Raw genomic sequence first — 27,000 nt, 5'->3', positions numbered from 1 at the left:
CTTCTCGATTACAGCCCTTCCCCTCTCGCACGGCGCCTCCTCCGCCCTTCCACGTGCTGACTAGGATAAGATTTCGACCTCCCGAGTTTCACTCTCCGTGAACCGCCACTTCTTTGTTCTTCTCATCCTCTGCTACCCCTCTCCCCATTCCACGGACTCTCGATTGGCGTAAAAGGCGGACGGCTGCCGTACAGAACCTACAGGACGTCAGATCGTCGGGCAGGGAGCGCATCTCCCGCGTGGAAAGAAGGTCTGCTCTTCCACTTAGAAGATCGCGTTTGTGCCGCCTTCCAGGAAGACGTTGTCGGGTCTGCACCTTCGTTGAATTTCCAAGCTTTCGTGTCAAGTTCGCAGTTCTTATATAGAACAGCCGCTTACGAAGAAGCGTGCCTAAGGTGTTAAGTCTGCGGCAGCAAGACTCGCATGTCGGAAGCCTTAAACAGCCCTGAAGACCGTGGACGTCAAGCTTGTAAAGGACAAACATTTAATTTCCTTTAAGAACTTTTTTTTCAAACATGCGCTTCATAACGCCTTCCAACATGTGCGAAGTATCGACGACCGCGACGACTCGACGCCGCAAGGGCATCCTCAAGGCAGCACGCCATTCGTTGAGCGACTTCAGCGATGACAGCAGCAGCAACAGTATCACTCTTAGCATCAGCGACGATACCAGCATCTCGTCCAGAATCGGGAGCGAGGCGAGCGATTCGTCCAGCGTCATACTTTACGACAGACAGGTAGGAAGACAAGGGGATAATGTGGCGTTGGTTCTGTTTCGACACGCTGAAGGGAATCGTGGGACTGCCTATCATTCTGTAACGGGAAAAGCTTCGCCGGAACGTCATGGTTCCCTTCGTAGCATTGCATTCGCACCTGCAGTCGCAGCGCCCACGAATTCTTTCTCCTTTCACCTTGTTTCTGTGCACGCAGCTCGGCTAACGCTGTCTCGCCCGAGTATATTTAGTAAATTGGCAGAACTGCTAAGGAAAGCCAACAGATTATGGGTAGACTTCTGCTTTTTTAGAGAAAGAGGCAATGTAGAGATGCGCGAGCAGCTTTAGCGACAGTTTTCTATCCTACTTACGGGGCGGAACACCGATGCTGCTATTCGCCCTGCTCTAGTGGTCGCCAGTAAGTAGCATAAGACACTAATATGTTTTCTAATATTGTGCGTACACTAGACCCACCTCAAGCAACGCATATTTACTGTACGACCCTTGGGTGCTGGTACCTCCAAGTGACGCTGGCTGCTTCTTTTCACGTAAAATTGTTACATACTGTGGAATACAAGATGCTGTTGCGTCTTTTCGGCCGAGGAAGTTCATTAGCCATTGCGATGCCGGAAAGCCAGGCCTACTGAAGCTCAGTTGTAGTTGATTTCTGAAGCCCGAATGAGCAGTTGTTCTGCCATGCAGTTTAGTTTCCAGGCTATCGACTACGGTTTGACGATGACTCTCGCGCCGAGAAAACCCGATCGCATCCGGGGGTCACGAGTGCACACCCTCACACTTTCTCTCCATGTACGGTGAAACGTCAAGCGAACCGGGGCGCGAGCTAGATCGAGTTGCCGTGCGTGCACTTCATCTAAAGCGCACTCCAAGGCAATCCGAGACCCTTGCTTGCTCCTTCCTGGAACCTGTCAGCCCTCTGAGGAATCGTCGTTAGCAGTTGCACTGTTTCGCCTGACGCCAGTGATATGTTCATGTCACCTTACTCGCTTTGGCAACCTTGGAAAAAGGTGTAACCTTAATTTACATCGCGCCTCCTAATTGGCCCACCTAATGGTGCTCATGTTAAATTTGTGACTCAGATCCTATGCATATGTAGCTGCTGCCCGAAAAATCGAGCATTCAGTACCCTCCTTTCCTTCATTTTGTGATGTGAGGCCTTCCACTGTTTTACACAGCACATATAATTAGTGGTCTGGACAATTGCAAATGCGTGAAGAGCCAGCGCTATCCCTCTTCACCGTCGCCAGCCCGTACTTGCATGTCCACAGTATAGCATCAGTTGTGCGAACGCCTCCGAATGTGGGCTGTTACGCAACATTGTTTTTCCATCTCATTTGCGAACAAGCTGGTGACACTCGCCGTCGGCATAACGCACAAATACACGTAAAAAATATACACCTTTTTCCAGTGCGATTCAGAGAGAACCTGAAGACCTGTATATTATCATTGTCAGGCATGTGTCCGTGCGATGACAGGTCTCAAGGAGTGATGGGCATTCGTTTCGAAGTGTCCGTCCCATAGCTCCGAGCAGGCACGTCTCAGTATGCGCGTTCTGAGAGCGCTGATAATGCTGTATATATACTAGATATGATACCCGCGTTGTTTTCTGAGGAGCTCTCACTTCTTGCCATGCAACCACGACGCATGTTATTTCTTTCGCGTTTATTTTCGTGCTTCATAGCACCTTATGCACACACGGAAGACGAAGGCAAGCTTCCTTGGTTTTGTTCTTGTGAAGCCCTGCATAAACTGTCAAATATGAAATAGGAACCTTAAAGCCAGTTTACTCACCAGTGATATGGATATTCTTAAAAACTTTACAAACTATTTTTCTGGCCGGTTATCGCCCTATGAAAAATATAGTACTAAGATTTAGTGTTAAGACGCGAGTTTCCATACGTGTCTTATCCGAGTATTCGTTTTGTAGCTCAGACCTTTCTTTTATTTAACATTCTGTAGTAGCATTACCTGCAGTGACCGACCCTACTGTGTGTGACCTGTACTGTGTGTTCTACTTTATTATTTGACATCTGTGTACTTGCTCCTTCTTTCCTCCCCTCCTTTCTGAAGAGTAGGCAGGGGTTGTGCCCCTTTCGGTGGCAGTTTCCAGCCTGCTCCTCGTTTTTCCTTTCCTGTCAAACGTATATATGTTTCCCAAACAAATACTGACCGCTAACAGCACTGAGAAAACAGGATGTTAACTGTTTAATTCGAGTAACTGGGTTAAAGAAAAATATTTCTGTACAAGAAAAACAGCGTCGTTCGGCACGCGTCTTTCTCGTTTGAGTCTCTGTCCTCGTCACCCCTCCGTGTTCTCAAACTCCTTGTGCGGATTCATGGTTGTTTGGCAGCGCAAGAGAGAGATAATTTAATTGAAAGAAGGCAGAGAGGTCGGCCTGAGCTAAGGCGCTCTAGCCTGCTACTCTGCACAGGGGGAGGGGGGACGGGGACATAAAGGTGTGATGAGGGATGATGATGACATAGCTAGAGGGATGCGCAAAGGTGAAAGCAAGTTCTACACTCAAGTTCAGCGCAAACGCACAAAAATAAGAACGGGACACAATGTGCGAGGAACACACTACTCGTAATTCTTTATTTTGTGTGTGCGCTTCCAAACAACCATGAATCTATTCCAACCGGCCCGTTTATCCACTCTCCCTCGTCCGCCTAGTTAGGAGAGGAGCTTCGAAAGGTGGTGTTGAAACCCGATCCCTCTGATGGGAGGCTTGTCTCGGTGCCTAGCACTGCAGGTGACGGAGTCCGCTGCTTATTAATGCGAAAGCATTATGGGCTCCGTGAAGCGGAAAATCTGGCGTCCGGCGTTAACGTCCGATAGTAACGAAAACCCACGTGACTGATGTCACGCTCCCGGCGTTGGATCTGGTGAACAGATCCAACGGTGAACAGTCACGGCGTCGGACGGTGAACAGTCACGGCGTCGGACGGTGAACAGTCACGGCGTCGGACGGACGCCGTTGCCCACAGCCAAAAAATTGTCTTTGCTCAATTCGAAAATTGAGTTCACCCACGTACAAAACCGACCTGGCCCACTCCCAAATTGACTTGGCCCGCCCCCAAAATTGACTTCGCCCAATTCGAGCATATGAGCAAGTGAAAAGTATCGCGCGGAAGAGTCGTACTGCTTTCGCATACAATGCGCGTAAGGAGACTTATGTGCATCTAACCTTTTCCTAAAGTTACTGTATAAGGAGTGTATAGAGTAACCCTACTTACTCCTTGCGCGAACCGGTGAGAGAAGCGGGATCTGCAGCAAGACGTGGCACCTTCGTTTCAGCAACGCGGGACAATCTCTCTTAAATGATGCTGACACTGCAGTCGACCCATGAAATTATTCGAACGGCGCGCGCTTAATTTGCTTACACTTGTCACTTTTGCCAAGAAAGTTCTTTTTTCAATCTAAACGTTCCATACTGCTGCCTCCAGATACACAGTTGAAGCCGTGATATACGCCTTCGGTCATTTTAAATCTGCGAAAAAGACTTAGTACGTGTGAGACCTCAGTTTAGAGTGAGCACGATCATCTAGTTAAGCATGGTAAAACAAGTGCGAAGATTCCACGTTGATTTTTCGGTGTTTCGTAACACCGTGACAAAATGCATGTTCCCATATATATATGTGCGTTCAAAGCTTCGAACTTGATTGTAATCTTTGGGTGTCGTCTCCCTGGGAGTACATGTAGAGTACATACACAAACTCCTGTATGTGTATTTGGGTGCCTCACCCAGTCCTCGTCTTTTGTGCGCCCCTGCACAGTACATTTGTTGGCTTGTTTATCATGTGATACCTTTTGCAAGTTAGAGTAGAAATATTTCCAAGACTACTGTCAGGCTGCGTTCCGGGCAGATGGTTATAGCATCGTGTTCATAGATATCAGAGACGATAGTACTCGGTAAATGAGACAAGGATAAAGTAATGCTGTTTAACCAGAACTGCCGTTTTCCACCCCACAGCAGAGGACTGTTAAAAGGTATCGAAAAACTAGTACAAATGGCAGAAAGTAAATGATTGCACACAGACGGCTGAGCATCCGCTAAGCAGTCATAAACGCAGCTATACAGTCCATTTCTCTTTCAGAATTGTGCCACTTCAAAGGAATTTTGCTATGGTATTTCGCACCTTAGAAATCTGTCGTATGAGCGGCTTTGACTAGCGCAGTCGCTTGGATTAAAAAGAAAAGTAGCTGTGCCAGACGAGACATTTTGTTTTCAGAAAGCTGTGTAAGTATTCGTTTCACCTTGTGAATGGGCAAAGAACGTTAAATACGTTCGCGTCTAGATTGAAACATGTCTGGTCGGTGAAGCTATCAGCCTTTTTCATCGTTGGTTCCGCTTCTGTTCTGTCATTCTTTTGTACGTGCTGTGGCAACGAACCTCGTGGGTTATATTGACCTCCTAATTCAATATTCTGAATTATCCTTTTCTTTTGTTTTCTCGCCAGACTTTTCTAGATGTGAACGTGAGGAACCCGATCGTCCACCAAGTAAAAGGAGATGTTCACACTTCATATGACATTTCCATTGAGGTAAGCAGTCAAAGCAACATTGTCAACCTGGAATGAAGTGACCCTTCGCCGAGTCATTGAAAAAGCAATGGTTTAACTGATGCTACCAGTGAACCAATATACGGGTGGCAGCATCAATCTAACAATCGTGTTTTCTGATGTGCTTGCATGATAATTAGGCAGTGACTGAAAGACTTGCAATGACTGCAATCTGTCACTCTTGCAGACGAACAACAGCAGCTTCACAATGCCCCGGTCGACGGTACGCAGGAGGTATTCCGAGTTTGTTTACCTAAGAAGCCTACTCAAGGAACTGCAGCCTTCCTTGTAAGTTTGAAAGTTGTATTCGATACTAGCTCAACAGAACGCTCACTCTGAACTTCCTAGACTGTTCTTTCACCAAAAAGCATGCTGCCAGTGCAATTGAAATTTCGTGACTAGAACACAAATGAGCTGTAGTACATTACTTAGGTACTACTTTTCTTTCTCTAGTTGGGCTTATTGTTCGTCGCAGATTGGTGGCTTATCGCCTCTACACAAAAGCGTAGGTTAACTTGTGACAGTGAGTCACGTTATTTCTAAGGTTGCCAGCGTTGCACAAGAAGCTAAGAATAAATTCTAAAAAGGCGACAGCGTAGTGATACTTGTTCAATAGGGGTGCCAAATAAGGAGATAACTTATTTCTTAGAATTCGGACATCTGATTTCGGCGAGACAGACAATCGTTCGGATAAGCCGCATAGCTCCCAGCCACGCGCGACAAGGATTTAATACAGACCTTGCGGTCGGCTTTGTTGCCTTATCTAAACCGCAGTTGGTCAATAGAGATAATGTGCGCGGCCTGACGTGCGGGTCACCGTGCCAATGTCATCAGAGTGCGCTGGCTCATACCTCAACGTGCACATACCGTAGGTGGTCATATGAGAGCTCATTGAGGATCTATTGTGATTTGTATGAAGACCACATGACGTCAGCCGAATGTGATGTCACTCGATGCTTCTGTCTACACGTACTTGCGTTGGTCGAGTGGCCACTTATCCGAATTGCGCCAGTGCTCTGCCTCCAAAGTGTGGAGAGTGGAAGCACAATACGATTAGAAAGAGCGCATTAGGAAGAGAGTTCTTTCCGTTGCGTGTACTGTTCTGCGCACTGTAGTGTGTTCTGCGCGCCTTCAGCAGCTGCTGACTTCGTCCCTGTTTCCTGCCTGAGACGTGTTGACACGCTTTTTGCGCGAGTAAAAAGCGGTCAAACATCGTTTTTTTTTAACGTCCAGGCATTTGGTGTCACTCTGAACTGAGGAGTAGTTGGCTGCTAATAATAATTACACGGAAATGAGTGCTCAAACTAGGCATATCAAACCTGCATTAGGCTTGGCTAACAACGCCTAGCTGGCAGCGAGAAACATGTAGAAACGAAACAGGACATTTAGTAGAACGACCATGTGAATTAAAGAAAAATAAAAATGCGGCGGTGACAGTGCAACTATATATCACACCCTACTACGAATTTTTTAAGGCATATCGCAACAAAATTGTGACTAGTGTGCAGCTCATTGTATAGTTCTTACGGCTAGTGCTCCGGAACATTGTAACGCAAATTACTGCTCCATTTCTCATAGGCGCTTTTCGCACATGACGTTGCAAATGGAGCGATATCATTCAATTAGATGGTAATCCGCCTTCGATGAGCGAGTGGCACATGAGGTCAGCGGATCCCACGACGAATTGCGAAAGTTTCTCTGACCCTCTGCTGATCTTTCAACTCGTGCTAGCAGTGCGGTTCGCGAATCGTGGAGTAATGCACTTTTTGTAGCAGCCGCTGCTTTCGTCTATCATGCGTGCCAGACCATGTGTTAACTACATTGGCTCGCAGGACTGACTTGTCAGCAAGCGTCGGCTCTAAGTTATTTATTCTCGGAAATTTGTGTTGCCAGCAAGCGTGCGGAATGCATTTTCTTATTGCGCTCTGCTTCATGTATGTCTTAGTGTGCGCAGCTTCACCCAAGGGCTGACTAACAGTGATGCAATTCAAGACGTCATTATTTCTGACGTCGCTGGTGATTAATTTTACATCACGCAATAAGGGCGTCTAAGAACTGCAAATAATGTATGGCTGCTACGACGTCACGTTCAGCTTCTGGCTTTGTAATTATGCTGAGTGAGCAACACAGATACGTAATTGATTTGCTTGGAGCCTAAATGTCTTAATGAAGAGCAAGGTAATGACCACACCCCTCCAGCCAAAATTTCTCATGGAGACTGCTATTAATGTTCACTCTTTCGTTTTGCCCAGGGCTCCACCCCGCCTTCCATCGAAGACGCTGATGAAAAGATTTGACGACAAGTTTATAGAAGACCGACGTGCGGGCCTCGAGTCTTTTTTGAGAAAGTAAGCTTGTAGTTTCATCTTTCTAGAAACGTATCTACATCGCACCCAGTAGGTCTCCGATTGTTTGGTACACCTTGACAATCTTACTTTTGAGCATTCTTCAGTTTGTCGTCAGCTGCCTTATTGGAGTTTAACACAGATGCTACCGCGGCAGCGCATTATTTTCTACTACTATGCACAAAAATCAATCACCTGAGTGTCGGGAAGGGCAGAATGTGTATGACAGCCGAGGTAGATGCGCCGCTTTCAGAATGGCTTAAATGTTGGTCAGTCGGTAGAGGCTCATTATCGCGACCGATATGTCAGAATGAACGCAGACAGAAATAGTGATAACACTACGCGAAACCAAAAAAGCTGTCAAACTAGCCGCAGCATCGGTGCCTTATTATTGTGAGCATTTCTTGTTAATCATGGTCGTTTCTGACTTACAGCGTAATTGCGTAATGTGTGCTTCTGCTGCTTTAACAAGCACTCCTGTTGTCTGTTTTAGTGCACCTCTTAGTGCATCGTAGGCTTTCACTCTTCTTGAAGTTCAGTAAAACATTGTTAAATAGGTCACATGTATAAAGTTTCAAATATAATCTCCAGGCACCTGTGGGCAGCGTGCATTCGTCTAATTATGCGACTGATTGTTTTAATGGGCGAGAACACCACAGGTGTACAAGCATTCCAGTTACATATGTGCCGAGGAAACAGTCACGAAAAGAAATTTAAACGACAAGCCCTGCACGCAACGTAATGTGCTACGACGCAACTGTCTCTTCCTGTCCATTGTTTCAACAAAGAACTTGCGAAATAGAAGGGCTTGAGATCCCGTTGCAAACATCATCATACAGCACTAACAAACAGGACAGCGCTGAATCGTTTTCCACACTTAATTTTGTCCTCTTAATTACACCACAATAATGGACCCTGCTCACTTGGTTGTCGTTAGATGTTCAATGGAAAATCCAAATCATCTTTCCCGCCATTGTCTGTTAAGCACTATTGCGCTCCTCCCGTGGGTTAGTGTAAATGCTAAATATCATCCGTTTCCTTCTTTGCCGCAGTGTCCTGACAGAACCACTCTACCTCTCCAACAAGAGTCTGCACCTCTTTATCCAGACCAGCTTGACCATGAAGGAAATCGAAGACGTCGTCAAAGGAACAGAAGGCACCTACATCCCGGAGTCTAAACCACCCATTGTGCTTGCACTGCACGACGAAGTCTTCGACGAGATTGGGTAGGTGGACCCGACGTCTTCGCGGATCCAAATGTCTGCCGAGTGCCAGCTACGAATCCAGACCTGTTAGAAACTGAATTGTGTGCTCTTAATCTAGCTGCATGGAGGATATGTGCTGTAGTGAGAGCGCGTGCTTTTCTGCGCACAGAAGTGATCACAAAGCCTTGACACAGAAACGACAACGCGAGCAGCCAAAGCTACTGCGAGATCATAGTGCCAGAAAGTCTGCTTGAGGAAATTTTTGGCTTCACTACCGGCAATGTGTGCATGTGAGACTGCGTTACGCAGCGTTTTTTCTTTTTTCTTCTAGTAACTGCTACTGTGGCATGTCAGTCTGTGATCGTTATACGGAAAGTACGCCAAATGTTGGCTTCATCCAAAATTAAAAGTAAGCAGTGTGACCGCTCAACAGTGTCATCCACACTAAACTCTAGACAAGGACGAGCACCTGCTCGTTCGCACGTGAAAAGCTGTTAAGCGCGCTTACACGCTTGCAATACTGAACCAACTTGCCCAACTAGCTTTGTTACCAATAAGGTACTCGCATACGCCGCAGGACAAACCATTCGAGTTAAACATCCAAATCCACTAGTTCTAGGCATGTCAACGGGCTTTATATGCAAGTGTGTGGTCGCTGACCTGATTGTCTCTAAGGTACAAAAAGGGATCGTGTTTTATTGTTTTGTACTCTTGTGTAAATACTCAGCGGAATAAAATTTGCTCGCTATCTTGTTCATGGTTTTGCACTTTCATATGTGAAATTGTTGTACTGTCAGGTTTGCCATTGCTATAACATGTTTATTCTGGCAAAGAGACGAATGAAAATAGAGCACAATATTCATTTAAATACGGTAGTCCTTAAGACCGAGTATCCAAAGTCATGACATCAATCTATTGCAAAGCTGAAGCTATATGACTTAAGTAAAAATAACGCATGCGTGAGGTGTATGGTTTTTGGGTGCCATGTTTTCAGTTCCTCGTAGAATAAATCTAAAATTATTTGAAGCATCACGTCACATGAAACTGCAAATCCAGTGTGGGCACAAAAGGCCAGGCGCCAATTTTGAGGCAATGTATTACTGCAAATGCAAGGGCTCTAGTATCTACACAATCCTATATTCAGCGATAGGATATATCCATTATACCGTTGGCTGAGCAGTCTTTTATATTTTTCATTCGTTCTGCAGAAGTGCCCGGACTTTCAGCGTGGCCTTATAACTTGATCTTGTTCTCACAGCTAGACATTGTCGACGACGAACGGCGAGAATAACATCTCCCTAACCTTTCCTCCTGGCTTTCTTTCTATCTTTTGCAAAACAGCGACAGCGCATACGAGTCTGCAGCCGAAGAACTCTCCAAAAACGGCAGCGTCACGGCCGCACCGCGAGGAATCCTGCGTAAGAATAGCAGCGTCACCATGCTTCACAGTTCCAAGTGCTGCCGCGGCGACGGCCACTGTCACCTTCGCATCGGCTCCAGCATCTGCGTCTGCACGCCGACGCTCTTGCCGCCGTCTTGGGACAGTAGCCACGACAGCGGCATGCTTCAGATCCTGTCCTGTCCACTGCCCACCACCAGCACGCCCATACCGAACGGGATGGCTTCGGATGCCACCACGGGCACAGGAGCTCTAGGTTCCAACATTGCTTGCCACAGCGGAGGCGCCAGCCCTGATCTTCGTGCCAGAATATCGAGGCTGCGAGTGAGCGCCAGTGACTCGTGCTTGGAGACAATGGGCAGCGGCATAAAGAAGCACGTGTCCTTCTCGAGCGCTGTCGAAATCTTTGACAGGGAGAAGCACGGACACCGTAGCGTGGCACTGTGGCAGTCGGTTCCTCCCGCCTTCGGCGGCGTCGAGCCATCCCTTTATTTTTGCTCCTCTTCTCCCAGTGAACATTCGTCCCCTTCCTGAAACGAGGAAAAGCACGCACGTAGCGTCCCTTTTCACAGAACGTTGTGTGGGTCTAGGCCTCGTTTGCAAACACGCGGGCCAATCGGGAGCGCTGAGAGTGCGTAGTGGGTCTGGTTCGCCGCCCGAAGCGCCGTTCTAGTCATAGAATACTCATCACTTCACATTATCGCTTGATAACGCGAAGCCGTTTATCTAATGCGTGTGGACATGCATGAGCTGCGTAGCCCGCAGCCTCTTCGACGGTTCAGTGCATATGGCATCAGTTCAGGCACTGAGTGCAACAAAGGGCGTGTCAGGAGCAGCCGAAACGTGACGAATGCTTGCTGCAGCGTGTTCATGAAGTGCTTCTGTATAAGCACGAACAAACGGGGCACTCCGCGTTGTTTTGCGATGCGCGGCATTTACAGCGAAGATTGTTGCGCAGAAACTACACGCGGCAGACAAATTTGCAGGGAACCACGGTCACAATACTTAAGTTGAATTAAGTTAAGAACTTAGGTTGAATTTTCCTTCATGCGAAATTTCCTGCGTTAGAGGAATAGATTTATTGTGGTGAATGGCTCACCTGGGGTTGTCGCAACGCTCCCAGCTTGACAAGCAATACTAAGTCCTAACAGCTCGCACTTTAATATGGGGCCTGGACTGCGCATACTCAGCGCCCACAGCTGGCACGTGTGTTCGTAAACGAGACGTAGATCTTCATAGCGCTATTGTAGTTGGCGACGTGCTTTGCACCGATAGACTCCCTTGACTTTCTCGTACAGCTTTCTCGTCGAGAATTGTTTTGTACCCCATGACTCTTCATTAATAGTGTCCGTATCGTGTTTCCCATGTGCCGTTCGAATGCCACGTAGAAGCGTTCAAGGGCACGCTGCGATGCCTTGACAGTTTCGCCTCATGACACGGAAAACGACTCGCATGCCATCAAAACGCGGTCATGTTTAATGGGGGCTCACGTGACCTCCCTACTAATGGGTTATCCTATTACTCTGAAGGCTATTCGTAACGATCACATGCCGAGGCAGCTGTCGGTAGCTTGGGCACCTTTGCATTGTGAGAATGCATAACAGATCTTTAAAGGTTGTGCTTCACGCCCAGGACACACGTGTGTTACACGCTTGAATATTGGTTAGTAGCAGCTGTTTGACCTGGACGTTCATTAGGAGTCTGCTTGTGTTGCAGGCATTAGTGTGGTCCTCCTTTTTCTTATGGACCAATGGACTTTGTGTGAGGCTCAAGCAAAACAAAAACTTGTGCGCGCCAATGCAGAAGCTTTGTTACTTGTGGATTTCACTGTGATATTTTAACAAGCTGGACAGTTCACATCTGTGTCATACTTTACTATTTTATGTGGTATGCTGGAGGACATGACAATATTTTGCTGTAGAGCAAGCTCCTTAAATCATCTACATATCTTTTTGTATGTCACACTGATGTATACGGCTTTTTGACAAGTCTTTCGGCGAGCTACACGTGATTGTTATTTATAGACTGCCATTACTGACAGCTTTCGTTAAGAGGCTTCTGCACAATTTTATTGACGTTGTTCTGTGTCAGTTTTGATTTTTAATGAGCAATTGAAACTACAATGCTTTCGAGCATGTGAACTAGCATAAACGTATTCTAAATAAGGATGACGCCGTCCATTGTGTAGGGACGCCCTGATTACGTGTTTTTGTTTGTTTTTTAGAAGAGTTTACGCATCCTTGAGCTTGTACCAGATTGTTTCCCATCATCCGTGTACATATATCACATAAGGAGTCCTAATTTAATTTCATCACTGCAACTTCCCTACCTCTCGTAGTCGCTGTACTGTCACGCCATATTTTATACCGAGAACATTCTTTCGGTCTCAAATGTTATTACTCGCATTGACTTGATGTATTTATTATAAATTTCATATGCAAATAAACGTTCTCTGCGTGCAAGAATTTCCTATGTTATTTCCTTTTCTACACGCTAGACATTCAGCTGGCACTTCGTGCGACGAAACTTCGTGCGACAAAAGTCGATGCCAAGCGCTTTGCAGCAACCTCATCGCAATCGTTTTCTAGACCGCCTAGTTGAGTTGAGTGGTCGTAGGCTACTGGTGGGATTAGCCTTGCAGTTGCTGCCGGCAATTGCTCTACCGTAGCGACACTTAAAATAAATGAATCGCATAAATCAGACACAAACCTCAAAAGTACAAATAGTCACTCCTAAGGTCACCATGTGGAGGCCAAATCCGTGTCCTGTAGATAATTTAGAAGGCGAGAAACCTCCTTCCTACACAACTGGTTCCCGCGCGGGAAAACAATGTCCTGAAGAGATCTGCGAGGAACTCCTGTCCTACTCTCAACCAGCCCAACTAAATGCTGCATCCGAGTTGTACTCAAGATTCCGATAGTTGTGAGGCTTGTATGGCACTCATGAACGTTACATTTTAGCAAAATGTTGAATGAGTTGCTACGTGTTCACGAATATGAAAAAAACGAGCACGAAGGAGAGTACGCAGACAAGGAAGACTAATTCGCCAGTTCCGGGATGCTATTCTGGACATTGTCCAATTCGCCATATTGAGAAATATGTAATGTCGGCACCTTGAGACAATCGGAGAGGCCGCGTCATCTAAAGCAACTTCATACAAGTTTTCAGCAAAAGCGGCGGCGGCGCATCGACGGCGGAATTTCAGTGGCACCCAATAGCACCTGCCTTCAAGGCCATTCAGAGTTGACAATATGGCGGAATTTCACAATGCCCATATTAGCACTAAGGGCACCCGTCCTGTCTACTGCCTTGCCTCCGCATATTTTTTCAGGCTCTTTTTCTCCCCCTATTTATATTTCGTCCGCAGGTTACTTCGCATCCCGCAGACACGTAAACTATATACGCTGTGTTCATGTCATGTTTTCAATACTCAATTTTCGGATTATACTGTTGTGCTTTGACAATTATGTCGTCTGCGTAGAAGATAGCACTACGAGCAATGCAAATATTTTAGGTAGCTTTTGCAATGAAATTGTAGCACGCACACTGGATTTTTAGATATATCGAACAATCTCATACGTACGTCTGTGTTCATAGATGCTTCCGCAATACCCGCTCTTTTTCGGAACTCTGAATTAGCAGCCTGGGCGCAGCTTCGACCAGGTATATGTAGCATGGTAATGAAAGTCCCATAGAAGCCTATACATGTCCTCTAATTGCGGCTCGCGGAAAACCCCAACGCCATTTACATTCGAGGGGCCGACTGCTCAGCGGAAATGAGGCAAGTTGGGGAAGGGTGTGATGTTATGCAAGTGACTGACTTCCCCTGCTGAAATCAACAACATGCAATTAACAATTACATAGAGCAAGTAGGAAAAATAAAACACTGCATTAACACTGATATGGAATGTATTTTGCCGACAGACTGGTAAGGTCATCCTTGATTCATTTCAAAGAAATTAGAACAGAGTCGCACACACGCAATTTTTTCCGCCCCTATTTGAGTAAACGCGTGGTACATTTCTTCAGGAGAAGTACGATCTCTCAATACATTCAAATAAACGCGTAATATTTAAGTGAATACGTGGCACAGCAGGTGTAACGTGGTCCGATAAAGAAACAATGGGCGCTCCAAAACTTCCCTGATTACGCCGGGAAGCATGCTGCCTTGTGTGCCTTGGCATCGACGAAGAGAAACGAGTATCCTCGCCGCCAGGTGACGCCTCTGACGTGACTCCAGAAGAGACAGATGTGCCTACTGGGCATGTCTTCTCAGCGGCCAAAGCGATAAGGTTGAGTTCTCGCACATTTGGTTTAAAATTGTTAGACGAGCCATCTAGTTATTTCTTCTCACGTTTTTCAGTTAAGTGCAGACAGGTAACAATTAATTTTTCATTAAATTTTTCAACAACACGACACCGTGTTATAGTACATGGTAACAGGTGGTAAGAGTAGCCCTAGCGTGGGCGTTGTACGTAGTGTGGGTGTGTATACCCGTGGGAAGAAACGCGGTTTGAGTTGGTAGACGAGACATAGGGGACGGAGTTCCTCTGTAGTATGCATGTACTGCTGTCGCGACTAGACCGTTTAGAGCAGGAGAAGGATAAGCTAGCGAAGCGGGTCGGGAAGCTAGAAAAGGAACTCGAGAGAGAGCAGAAGCAAAGGTAGGTGGTAGAAGATAAGCTAGCCAACGCAGAAATTAAGTTGAGGGCCACCACTTTGCGAAGTAATGGTGGAAGCTTCGGCGCGAGCACCGCGAACAGGGCTAGCTCCGAAGCGGCAATATCGCAGGAAGCTGAAACTGCCACGCCGAAATGCAGTGGCGGGCATGTTAGTGATCATAGGCGCCGACTACACTCTAAAAATTTTAACACCCTTAAGGGTGTAAATGACTTGTCCCATGGGTGACACCCTCTTTGGGTGTATTGCTACACCCCAAGCAAAGCGGTGCAAATTAACACCCCACAAAAGAAGGGGTGTTAATATGACGTCACCTTGCCTATGGGTGTAAAACAAACAACACCCTTTCTATATGGGGTGTAACACAGACACCACCCTTTCAATATGGGTGTAGCATGGACAATACCCTTCCAAAAGGGTGTTATCCCTGCAAGTATTTTAGCGTTCACTACAGCCATGTAGTTAATGAGCAGACTAGCTGTTGTGAATGCTGCCTAGCCTTAGCTATGGTACTACCTTGTTCAGTATGAGCCAGAATCTGTGAGGCGTCGTCATATTGCGCTTCTGGTCCGTCATGTGGTAGCATAACGTGCGACCCTTTCAGGCAAGAAATTTCAGTTGCATGATCACAGCAATGCACACACCCTATGATTTTCGTAATCTTCCTGTGCAGTGATAGTACACTGCCAGCAGGATGCAGAGCGCAATAACAACGCGCGCTGCACTAAGGACACAGGATCTCCCGCACCTTGGTGCACCAGTACTTATCACTCCGTGGAAACAGCACACAGCCAAAAGCATGGTTAAGCATGGTTAGAAAAATTAAAAACCTCCACTTTTCTTGGTCAAAACGTTTTGCAACACCAGCTCGACCAGGAGCGAAAGACACCACAGCTCGTTGTTGTAGCTCATATTGAATGCAAAAGGGCGCACGCAATGCATGGATTGGCATACGTTTGCCTGTCAAGCAGTTTTTTGCCGTTTTAAGCACATATTTTATACCTCTATTCATCAAAGTTGTCATTTATCTCCACGGGATGCTTCTACTAGTACTTTCACATATGTGACTTAAAGGTAGCACTGAAAGCCAAAGAACAAAGTGCAACAAAGCGCTTCCACTTAGAATAATGTTCAGCATTTACGAACAAAACGGCATGTGTAGCTGTGCATGCTGTTCAATATATAAGCATGCACTATTTCCTGAAATATATGTATGCTCCACTTACTGCCAGTGACCTGCTTATACCCAATAATTTAGTTTATTTTTCACCATGTGCTTGCATTGAATATCCCACAGGCATTGTAAGTTAAGCTACCAGAATAACAATCAGCTGGTCTAAGGTTACCTAATTGAACAAAATCATTGTAAAATCTGTGACGAAATGTCAGAAGAAAAGTATTTATTATTTCATTAAAGGGAAATGGTAACATAATAATGTTTGCACATTTTAAAATTAAAAAGGACGAGAAGGAGTAAAACCATACCAATACAAAGACATAAGCACCGGATAATGGCACAGGCTTGCTCAATTAAATTTTAAGCAGAACAGCTTTTTTTAAATAACCTCACTACGAACTATCACGTTTTCCTTCGAAGAGCACTGCATCTTATTATAAAGTACAAAAATAACCGGTCACATAAGTAAGAACAAGTCTGAGTGTGTCTATGTTAACACAAGGATAGAAAGTTGGGCGAGTTGGTACAGTAACATGATCTTGGATTGTAGCGCGAAGTGACACGGACACAGACTAGAAGCAGACAGGATGAGCGCTAACTCTCAACTAAATTTTTATTGAAACGAAGAACATATATATATATATATATATATATATAGGTGACTGCAAAAAACCGCAGCATAAGAACATGACAAGGTATGAAGACATCAGTTAAACATATCAGGAAGTAAGGAAGTAAAAAAAGGAAACATCAAAAAGACTACTTCAGTTTAGCACACGTGTTGTGAAGATACTGAAATTCGCATCCTAACAGAGACAAAGATGCATGGCTAACGCAAGTCTCTCCTAATCTTTTAATGTGGAATGCCTCTCTATCTATTTGTTGTGAAAAACTTTGTTTCATATTGTGTGGACATGATTAGTAATGGCAAACTTAAGAGCTGAATAAGCTAGTCATGTCGACACGATATGAAACAGTTTTTCACAACAAATAGATAGGCTCGAGAAGGCTAGTTATCCTGTGCATTTATCACTAACCTGCGAAAAGCTTTTAAAATGGGTAAAAGGCCAGGCTAAGAAACAAGAAAAACAGAAAAAAAAAGTTTGCTGTGGTGCCCTATGTACATAGATTATCCCATGGTTTATGGAACGTGGCCAATAGATATGACTTGAATGAAGTTTTCTTGGCCCCGCAAGTTGTCTATCATGTGCCTATGATAAATAGGAAACTTGAACAGGGTGGCTAAACAGAAAAGATGATTGCGGCGTTAGACATGTGTCCCTTTTTGTGCCTTGTAACACTGGTATACTTTATCAGATTCCTCTCAAGTGCGCGAAGACTTACATTGTACAGAGCGGCAGGTGCATTAATATTAGACTAAAAGAACACATTCACTTTACAATCCTAATGCTTCACATCTAGCGTCACATTGTTTCAATTGCGGTTGTAAACCTTTGTTTGAAGACACAAAAATTCTTTCGAGACAAATGTCAAACCACACGGGAAATAATCGAGGCATTCCACATTAAAAGATTAGGAGAGACTTGCGTTAGCCATGCATCTTTGTCTGTTAGAATGCGAATTTCAGTATCTTCACAACACGTGTGTTAATCTGAAGTAGTGTCTTTTTGTTGTTTCCTTTTTTGACTTCCCTACTTCCTATGTTTAACTGATGTCTTCATACCTTGTCATGTTTTTACGCTGCCTTTTTTTGCAATCACCTATATATATATATATATTTATAGTTAGCTGAAAGTTAGCGCTCGTCCTGTCTGCTTGCAGTCTGTGTCTGTGTCACTTCGCGCAACAATCCAAGAGCATATGTGAACAAAACATGGCTCGTAATAACTAGTGAGCACTGCACAAAAGTTGAACATGAAAACTAGTAATAGTAAAGACATATACTTGCATAGACAATATATAATAGTATAGACAATATTTTGCAGCTGAACTGCAATATATTGTAAATATCACAAAGACAACATAAAAACTGGGCAGGACAGAGCACTGACTATTAGCTATAGCTGAAATATGCACACCAAATCTAGACATAAAAAGTCAAAACTAAACTGCCGAAAATGGTCATCTCTCCAAGAGACCACTGAGGAACAAAAGGTATACTTTTTATAAATCCATCTCATAGATTACTGATCTAATTAAACTTGACACATGACCCCTTGTGTGTAACAAATGCCCTGTTCTCGTTACATATGCATGATTACCAGCCTTGGTGAAAGAATGACTTGCACTAATGTTTTGAACACCGGTAAAAATGCTGCTTGTTCTCAACTTTCTGTTATGACAGCACACTTGTGGGCAGTTGTGAACCCTAGTTGCCTATAGGGCTCAAACACCATGTTTTGGCTGCACATGTACTGTCTGCCGAACACCTGGTTCAAGATAGCTTGCATCTTGGAATGTGCAGCCACACTGGTGGCACAGCATTCTTTTTTCAACTTGCCAGTTGATAAAGCCTCAGCAGCTGCAATCACCTGCCATTGCTCGTAAAGGTGCCATAAGGTCAGGCTGCAAACACAGATACCACGTAGCAAAACTTTCAGAGTGCATTGTGTGAGTCGAGGTGTGTAATTTGTGCTTTAGTTTGGCAACGCTGCCACATTTACAACTATTCATTGCAGCTCCTAAACTTCAACATCAACACAATAAATTAGTACAGTTCCTTCAGTATGGTGGCAGATGCTCAGCTGCAGGCTTTCTAGAACCATGCATTATCTTCAGACAGTGCCAGTACAGCCTGTAGCACATCTTTCAAGCACTCCAGACAAGTACACTGATTACACTATACACAGAGCATCTGGTGTCGATTTACCTATAGAGGCAAGGTAGCCCCTAGAACACGTTTTGTGACAGGTATGCTGGGCACTTTGTCCCCTGAAATGCAAGTGCCATTTGGTACTTCAGTGCCTGTAGTGTCCTTTACATCTAAATGAATATTGAATACATAGTAGTAACATGAAGTCGACAAACAAAAGCCATCAGCCATCAACTGTGTGGCAAATCTGGGTGCAAGCTATTCTCTTATCAAGTATACCTGTAGGCATTGCGACCAATGTGCTCCCAAGATGTATGAGGCATTAGTCATTGCAGAGTTGTAAGGACATGACAATCCTAGGATGATTATGTTCTTGAGGCTTTTTTCCCCACTTTCCATCTTTTGAAACGTGTATACTGTAGTCATGAAAAAAAAACGCTACAACTGGCGGGTGATAAGTTTTGCGTCTTATTTCCTAGCAGCTCATTGAAACGAGCCACGATGACAAATTCAAATGCTGTTACCTGATCAGACATTGAAATTTCTTAAACACTAACAAAACCAGATAGACATTAGAGTGAGCATCACTTAAATACATTACACTGGTTTAAAGTTATTGCACCACTTTGTGCCAGGTAAAAATGTTAGAAACATCAAAAATGGTAAGATTCTACGGCCAACCGTGAAAACTAAATAAAAAATCATTAAGCTTTCTTAAACAGGTACAGGAGCTTTACAACTGGCCGTCTTGGTGATGGACACGCAGATAGATGAGCAGCCATTCCACTGAGACGAGAATGTTGAGGGCTTCGCATGACAGTCTGCGAGACACTGCAGAGTAGTTCTTGGTCCACGTGAAGGAGGTTGCTTGCATACACGTCTGGGCCACCATACTGAATGCATGGTGTTACCGGAACCTTTTCCCCCTGCATTGTGGTAAAAAAGCATGGTTAAGTTTATATAATATTTAATATGCAAAAAAAGAGGTGAGGCATGCAGACAGGACCCGAGAGTAGAGAAGTGAACACGAACACGAAAGACATGAAAAATTTCATTAAATTGTTTTAATAGATAAAATGTTTATGCTATGTGTCATTCATTATGAGGATTCATAACCGCAACATATTTCACATATGAGCAGGTAGAATTATCAGCTTGGTCAGTTTGTACAAGCTCGTTTGAGGCAAGAAATCGAGTTTCACAAACAAAACCTCAACATTCTTGACTGAAAAAGGAACACCTCAGATGACATGCAGTCCTGTGAGTGGGAATTGCACAGTTCAAGAAAAACAAATTAAAACTCACACACCGATCCTGAATAAGGAATAAGCACCTGCTACTGCAAAAAGCTAATTAATTGATAGGTTTTAGTAGCACAAGGGCATCTTTGGCCAAAGAGCGCGAAGTCTATACTGCAAAAGATAAACTTAGCGCATCTTTACAAAGCAAATATATAAAGATCACTAATGCCTCTCTGCGCTACAGTTGCTTTACTCTAGCGTGAAGTCATTTTAATGCATGCACACGCATACACACGCTACACCCAAGTTTAACAGCTGCAGAATTAAAATTGGGCAGCAACGAAGTCGCAACTTTTAACCCTTGATCCCAAGCTGTACTAGTGACTGGAGGAAGTACCAATATCGCCAATGACGAGTCACACTCTTTCTGCCCGATGTTATGCTGCTGTTATTGTCAAATATGAGTTACAGTCGGCATTGAGGGAAAGCTGCCCTCAAGAGCAGCTCTTATTTTTGTGTTATTTCTAACCAGAGACCAATGAAGTAATATATTTTTAGAATGAGAATGGCACCCAAAAATTGAGTACGTAAAAAACTTGGAAAATTTGGTACATTATTCCGGAATTAACTTGGGGGTTAGTGGTTAAAGCGGCAATCCAGAAACTAGAACAAGTTTTTACATGTTTGCTACCAGTGAATGCTAGAAAATATGTTGGCATTCTGTAGTTTCGTCCAACAATGCAAAAGGGATTCTTAATAACTGAGGAAATAAATGGAAAAGTATCATGAAGTATATTTCGCGAATGTAATGCAGAATCACTCAACTTCTGTTACTATATAATCTCCACTTGATTAACCTGCACTTTCTGAACTAGTTCAGGAGGTGCTGCATTTCACTACTCATTACACCAGTTCAACGTGGCAGCAACTGCACGTTGTGATTTGTTTTACTTAGTGCAGGCTTTGTACAGGGCGAGTTCACAGCATTCCCCACACTTGGCCGAAAGGTAGTGCATGTTTACGCAACGGGTGTGGTGCCGCTTCTGCACGAGCGAGGTGCAGAAATCAGAGTTTCATACAATAATTACTAGAGGGAACTCTGACGTTAGTGTCTACAGAAGATAAAACAAGAACGGCTTCACCAGCATGGAAATTATGGGAAGTACATGGATTTGCCTAAACTTCACCTGTTTGGATTCAAACGGCTTTGTGACTTTGTCAAATACTGTGTAATAAATAAACATTAAAATCGACCGATGACAGGGTTCAAACACAGAAACTCTAGAACAGAAGTCTGATAATGAAACCATTAAGCCACGGAGGCATGTAACGACAAGCGAGTGCAACGCCCTGATGAATTTATCGCGAGCATACCAGTGCCTTGAGACTCTTGGCGCCTTTCAATTTGGCCACCTGGACAAGCTCAATCGTTGCAATTAATAGCAATTGTGCGTGTTGGCGCCGTCTTCTGCACTTCGAAGAGTATAGACTGCGCTGAAATCGACAATAAGATTTATATAGCGTATAATATACGAAGCCACAAGAACGTTTGAATTCACAAGCTCGAATATCAGACAAATCCATGTGCTTCCCACCATTCCCATGGTGGTACGACTGCAGCGCCAGAGTTCCCTCTAGTAATTACTGTAAGAAACTCTTATGGCAGAAATAACCGAAGTGCCTGGCATTTTGTTTTGGAGTAATAAACTAAGTTTTTCTGTCCTATAAATCTTACTGGTCATTAATTCCAAGTTTTAGTACAGCCACATGTCTAGTAGGCATTTGTGGTATTTTGCATAAACATTGCAAAGCCAACTGTGATGAATGTTCACTCTGGTAAATTGTTTATGATCGAGTAGCATAGACTACTGAAGCAATCTCTGGAAGGCAAGTGAAGTGATTTTCTTATTAGCAGCCTTTAAACAGCATTCGAGCATATGACACATGCACCTCATATATGCAGATAATATTTCCTTGACTCAGCAAGAAGCGATGCTTCATGTTCCACGAGGCTACTTCAATCAAAGCAGTATTGGTGCTCTCTAAAAACAATGCCAATGCAGATCATTCAAATATTCTTCAGGGGCAACAGTTATGCCTGAAATCATGCTAGATTAGCTTCTTTAAACACATGATCAGACAGTGTTAGAAGTGCTTCTTAATATCCTCCTATTTATTAGACTAGTCATATATCTGTACACAAAGGCTACTAATTAGGTCCCATGCTATATCATCATCTTTACAAAAGCTTCACTTAGTAATACACATGCTGTGATAAGATTTGAGACCACATTGAGATGCTGAACAAGGTGAATTCATTATTTTTCAAATGAAGCTCCTGATTCTTCCAAACGAGAAGAAAGGATACTGAGGGTCAAAATTTCTCTGAATCACAGCTGGAAGATGCCAGGAAAGGCACGTGGAAACTTATTTGTAATTTTCTATTTAAATGTAGAAATGATAAAGGGAAATGAAAATGGTAAAAAAACAACCAGGCATGGGGGGAGAACGAACCTACAGCCTTTGCATTACGCATGCGATGCATTAACCACTGTGCCACTGAGGCAGCATTCAACCGTCCACAATGGCCCCTCAGATTGTCGACGCTCGAACGCGGCCGTAGTACCACAGTGGTTAGTATATCACTTGCGTAATGTGAAGGTTATGGGTTCGTTCCCCACCCACAGGTGGATATCTTTTCATCCACTTTCATTTACCCAGAATTTATCATTTCTATACTTCATATAAAAAACTTAAAACATGTTCCTTTATGCTTTCCTTGGCCTCATTATCTGCTGGCTTCTTCCAGTTCTGTTACTTCAAACACTTATACATATTCTAATCTGGTAAGTAAACAGCTGTTGCATGATGCTGGAATGCAATATGAAACATTATTTCAGGGCCATGTTATGTAGAATGCCTTACATTGCCCAGGCAAGGTGTATTAATGTCAATCTGAAAAAAAAAATACAATTCCCACTCTAGGCAGATATGCTGTGTACTGCTGTGTGCAACAGGGTTTAACGAAAACAACTTGTTCAGAAATAAAGCCACCAAACAACGAGGAAATATGAGAACTAGATGAAAATTGGTGCAGTTGCATGTTAAAAATTTAGCACAGCAACAGACGAAGTCTTAATGAAGGAAGCGCGAGGATGGTTTATTTTGGACACACGAGGCAATGTACATGAAAGATGCATATGAGCTTACACGTGGAGAAATATTGTTTATGTAGCAGCTAAACTACGAACAGGCCTAGAACACACTGATACAAGGTGTCGAGCATGTAAATCTTATCATGCCCTTAAGTCAAAGAAACATGGCTGTTTCTCATGATTCGCTACACATGGCTGGCTCACACAACTTAGCCACTTCTATATATGCCTTGTAATTACCAGGTGGTCTGTGTGACACGTGCAAGCTTTAAATATGTACAAGTGCCACGTAGCTGGACAGCACCAATGTAATGACGTTTGCCATCGTTTTGAGGAAGTGAAACCAATTCTTGCATTTTTCCTAATTAGGTAATTAGTTATTAACGATTATTTAACTGCTCAAACATTATATTCAAAGCAAAAGTGTCAGTGTGAAAATTGTAGAGCATCCTGAAAAATTCCCAATCCAGCTTTCTACTGCTCAATAGGTGCAACAATTTTTTTTTTTTCAAGCTTGAAAGAAGCCAGTGAATACATGCAAGAAGTGCTGTGCAACTAGCCACTCGTGCACCTGAACACCATTTGGCTCCTCCTTTCACGCTTGAAAAAAACTTTTCAAAAAGAATATTTTAGAAATTGATTAATTATAATTGACTATGTTTTAGGCAAAATGCATGAAATAGTGTGACTGCCACCTCCATTTTCGGCGACATGAATTGACTCCATTTTCATTTCCAAATCCAGCTATACATGGTGCGTGTTTTGAGCTGGTTCTGTAATTTAGGCTGGTTTTGACTAATTGAAGCTTCGCACCTTAATAATGGAGTCAGCCTAAAAAGAAATTGGTACATAAACGGTCGCTGTCAGTACTCCATACTCCTTTAACTTAGTGCAAAGTGCTTGTGAGCCAAGAAGTTGGTAGCTCTAAGCAGTATTTCTCATTTTGACCTGGTGTTATAGCCCACTTACTATGATGCCATGCTGCTCAGTCATGCTGGTCCCAGCTTCAATCTAGGCAATGGCAGCTGCCCTCCAATGGGGGTAAAATGCAATAACGCTTATGCACTTAGATTCAGGTGTACATTAAAGAAGGCCAGGTTCCCAAAACTTCAGGTTGTGACTTTGCAATGTAAAAGCCCATAATTTAATTTTAAAATCTAAAGTTGCTTTATTAGGAGCAGGGGCACCATTTTGAGCTTTTACTGCACTGCCATGGCACCAAGAAGCTCCGAGTACATAAAAACAAATTCTTAGACAATGTACATATCTTGCAAACATTTACAAACACTTCTCTGCATGCACCTCTGTTGCTGTTATATTTAGATCCGTATGCCAAGGCGGGCTATGATGTTAGAACATGTTTCAAACTTGTTTTTTTTTTACCGCTTTAAAGTTGTTGGTTATTTTGCATCTCATTGTGTGTCGAACGCACATTTCAATGCACCAATTTCTTCAGAAAGTGCACTCCTCTTTATTCATTTGTGCATGCAAAAGGGGTTCAGAAGAACTGCTTTCTGAAGATCTGTATAACAAGCAAAAAACAATTCTATGTAGGCTGCACAAAGAGAAAGGATTGGTTTGTAAATAAGTTATTTAGTTCTTAAAAAAAGAGGCAGCTGTCAGTATTCTGTTCCAAAATAAAAATTGCCCCTACCTGGCTCTGCTTCATTTTCCGATGCTGATGGTCCATTCGGGGGCACTAAACTGATAGGCTGCACTTTGGCCATGTCGGGTGTGCTGTCACCAGGCCCAAGGTCGATCGACATCCTCACCAAAAGTCGAGTCCAAACGCTATAAAAAAAAACATCTCATCATTTTGCTATCAGTTTTGTCATCTTGCGTGTTTAACACACGGCCGTCAGTGAAATATTTCGTCACTTGGATACTGCAAAAAATTCAAGCATTTTCTGGCAGCCAAGCTGAATACACAGTAAATGGAGAACATTAAAGAGCAAATGCAGTTGTCCCATTAGATTGATCAAGTACAGCAGAAATGGAAATAAATCAGTGATACTGTGTCTGTTGGCTTTGAATGCAAGAAACGTAAAAACAGGAACTTCCAGCCACGCTAGTTTGAATTTCCCGCGTTTGCTACACCTCGCAACAAGTTTGGCATCGTCCGGTACTCGGGGATAGTAATCGCTTAAAATCAAGATGAACGAGCGTCGGCATAAATTAACAGGATACTTAACCGGGCAATATTGGCGCATAAAACAACTCACGTAGCGAAGCTACTGTCAATTACCCGATGACGCATCTGCGGGCGGTGCGGTTTGGGCGAACAATTCAAAAAGGAATGAGAGTTTCACTTGTTTCACGCCTACTAAGCTAAGACAGAATTTGAGTTTCTTCCTAAACTATACTGGATATTTACGCTCCGAATAAAACGCTGGAAATTTTGTTACGTCACATTGTATACGTATGAAAGTGAGGAAATAAGCTTTTTTGTATTCTGCCCAGACGGCATGCAGCAGCTACCACTCTCATGCAACAAAAGCATGAAAGTGGTACTCGCGGCACGGAAAACAAACATATACAGCGCCAACGTTACGCCCTTTGGAGTTGGAACTAAGCACGATCAAGCCAGTTAGTTTTCTAGCTTTCGTAACGCCATGGAACACGACCAAACATCGAGCGAAACAACTGCTGCTCTGGAAAATTATTACCGCTTCCATTTATATACCTATCGCTGCCACAAGCAAAAGTCAATGGGCTAGCTGTCCACAAGCGGCAGATTAGACTGACAGCAACATATTACGATAACGTAAAACAATTTCCACGCTGACTTAGCAGCCGCGGTATGCGCTAAGTGCCACAGTTCTCGTTTGCCGCTCGAAATTCACACCATGATGACGGTTACTGCATCTTTCACATGAAATATTGCACGCTTCGCTCCGGAGCTCAATAGGAGGGCGAAACGCATTTGCACGTACCTGAAATCCGCATGCCGGAAACCCGTCGACGCTTCCGAGCACGGGGCACACAGCCATACACTCGTACGGCGGCTTGACTTGGACGTGAGGCACTTATATCAAATATTTCACATGCGACATGTTTCACACCGATTGCGCAAACACGAGAAAATGCCGCAGGTCGCAATGCGACGCCGTGCACCCGTGCATCTACCGATGAGCTGCGTGCACGTACTTGCTGAAAAACAAAACTATGACAAAACGGCCGGCGCGAAAGGATGGCGGCTCTCGTTGCGGAGACGAAGCGGACGAAGCAATGTTGCCAACTGTTGGTTCCGCGTTATGCCGGCGGTGGTGGCTTTAGTGGCGTGTGTTACGGCTGTCTATTTTTTTATTTCTTTTCCCCAAACAGTATAGCTAAGATCAGTACGTTGTTTGAATATTTAACTGTGTCGTTTGGCATTATCGTTTTGTCTTTTTATGCTATTAAGCGGCCAATTATGGCCTCCCAGGTTCGCGCGCGCCAGCTTCGCGCGCAAATCTCGGAGGCCATAAGACAACTCGTTAGGAAATGTCGTTCTTGTCGTTGTTAACGTTTCATCATCGTTTCTTCAACTGAGATAGAGAGGTAGTGTCCCTTTTCCCGGGGTTGGGAGGGCGCGATCAAGACGGCATCGCTCAGCGGGGGGCGGGGGAGTAGGTTGGTGTTGGTTGTTATCGCGAAATTCGCGAACCCTGCGATTTTTTTTTTATAACGTAAGCATTCTATACTTACCCAACAAGAAAAAACCATCCGTCCGTCATTCCGTACCGCACGATATC

The 27,000-nt window shown here is 44.1% G+C and overlaps 1 protein-coding gene and 1 long non-coding RNA gene across 4 annotated transcripts in view; one reads left to right on the top strand and one right to left on the bottom strand.

Moving 5' to 3' along the window:
- Positions 1 to 12,705, top strand: part of LOC126531623 (uncharacterized) — an 88,246-nt gene extending 75,541 nt beyond the window's left edge. For 2 of the 3 annotated variants that reach the window (XM_050179233.3, XM_050179234.3), the window contains exons 2-6: positions 5,190 to 5,273; positions 5,479 to 5,579; positions 7,544 to 7,639; positions 8,689 to 8,862; positions 10,183 to 12,705. In XM_050179233.3, the coding sequence (XP_050035190.1) occupies positions 5,190 to 5,273; positions 5,479 to 5,579; positions 7,544 to 7,639; positions 8,689 to 8,862; positions 10,183 to 10,774 (1,047 nt within the window). In that variant the 3' untranslated portion in view covers positions 10,775 to 12,705. Of the gene's footprint in view, positions 1 to 193; positions 738 to 5,189; positions 5,274 to 5,478; positions 5,580 to 7,543; positions 7,640 to 8,688; positions 8,863 to 10,182 lie in introns of those variants that run through there. The other variant, XM_050179232.3, reaches the window with a different exon arrangement.
- Positions 12,706 to 16,303: 3,598 nt separating this feature from the next.
- On the bottom strand, positions 16,304 to 26,397 carry LOC129385151 (uncharacterized). The gene is made up of 3 exons (XR_008612739.2): positions 26,200 to 26,397; positions 24,921 to 25,057; positions 16,304 to 19,796 (listed from the first exon to the last, which is right to left on the bottom strand). It is a non-coding gene; the product is annotated as an uncharacterized lncRNA (long non-coding RNA).
- Positions 26,398 to 27,000: the final 603 nt, after the last annotated feature.

The sequence above is a fragment of the Dermacentor andersoni genome, chromosome 5 (assembly GCF_023375885.2).
Source record: "Dermacentor andersoni chromosome 5, qqDerAnde1_hic_scaffold, whole genome shotgun sequence".
NCBI lineage: Eukaryota > Metazoa > Arthropoda > Arachnida > Ixodida > Ixodidae > Dermacentor > Dermacentor andersoni.
This window is presented reverse-complemented; position numbering and strand designations above follow the sequence as displayed.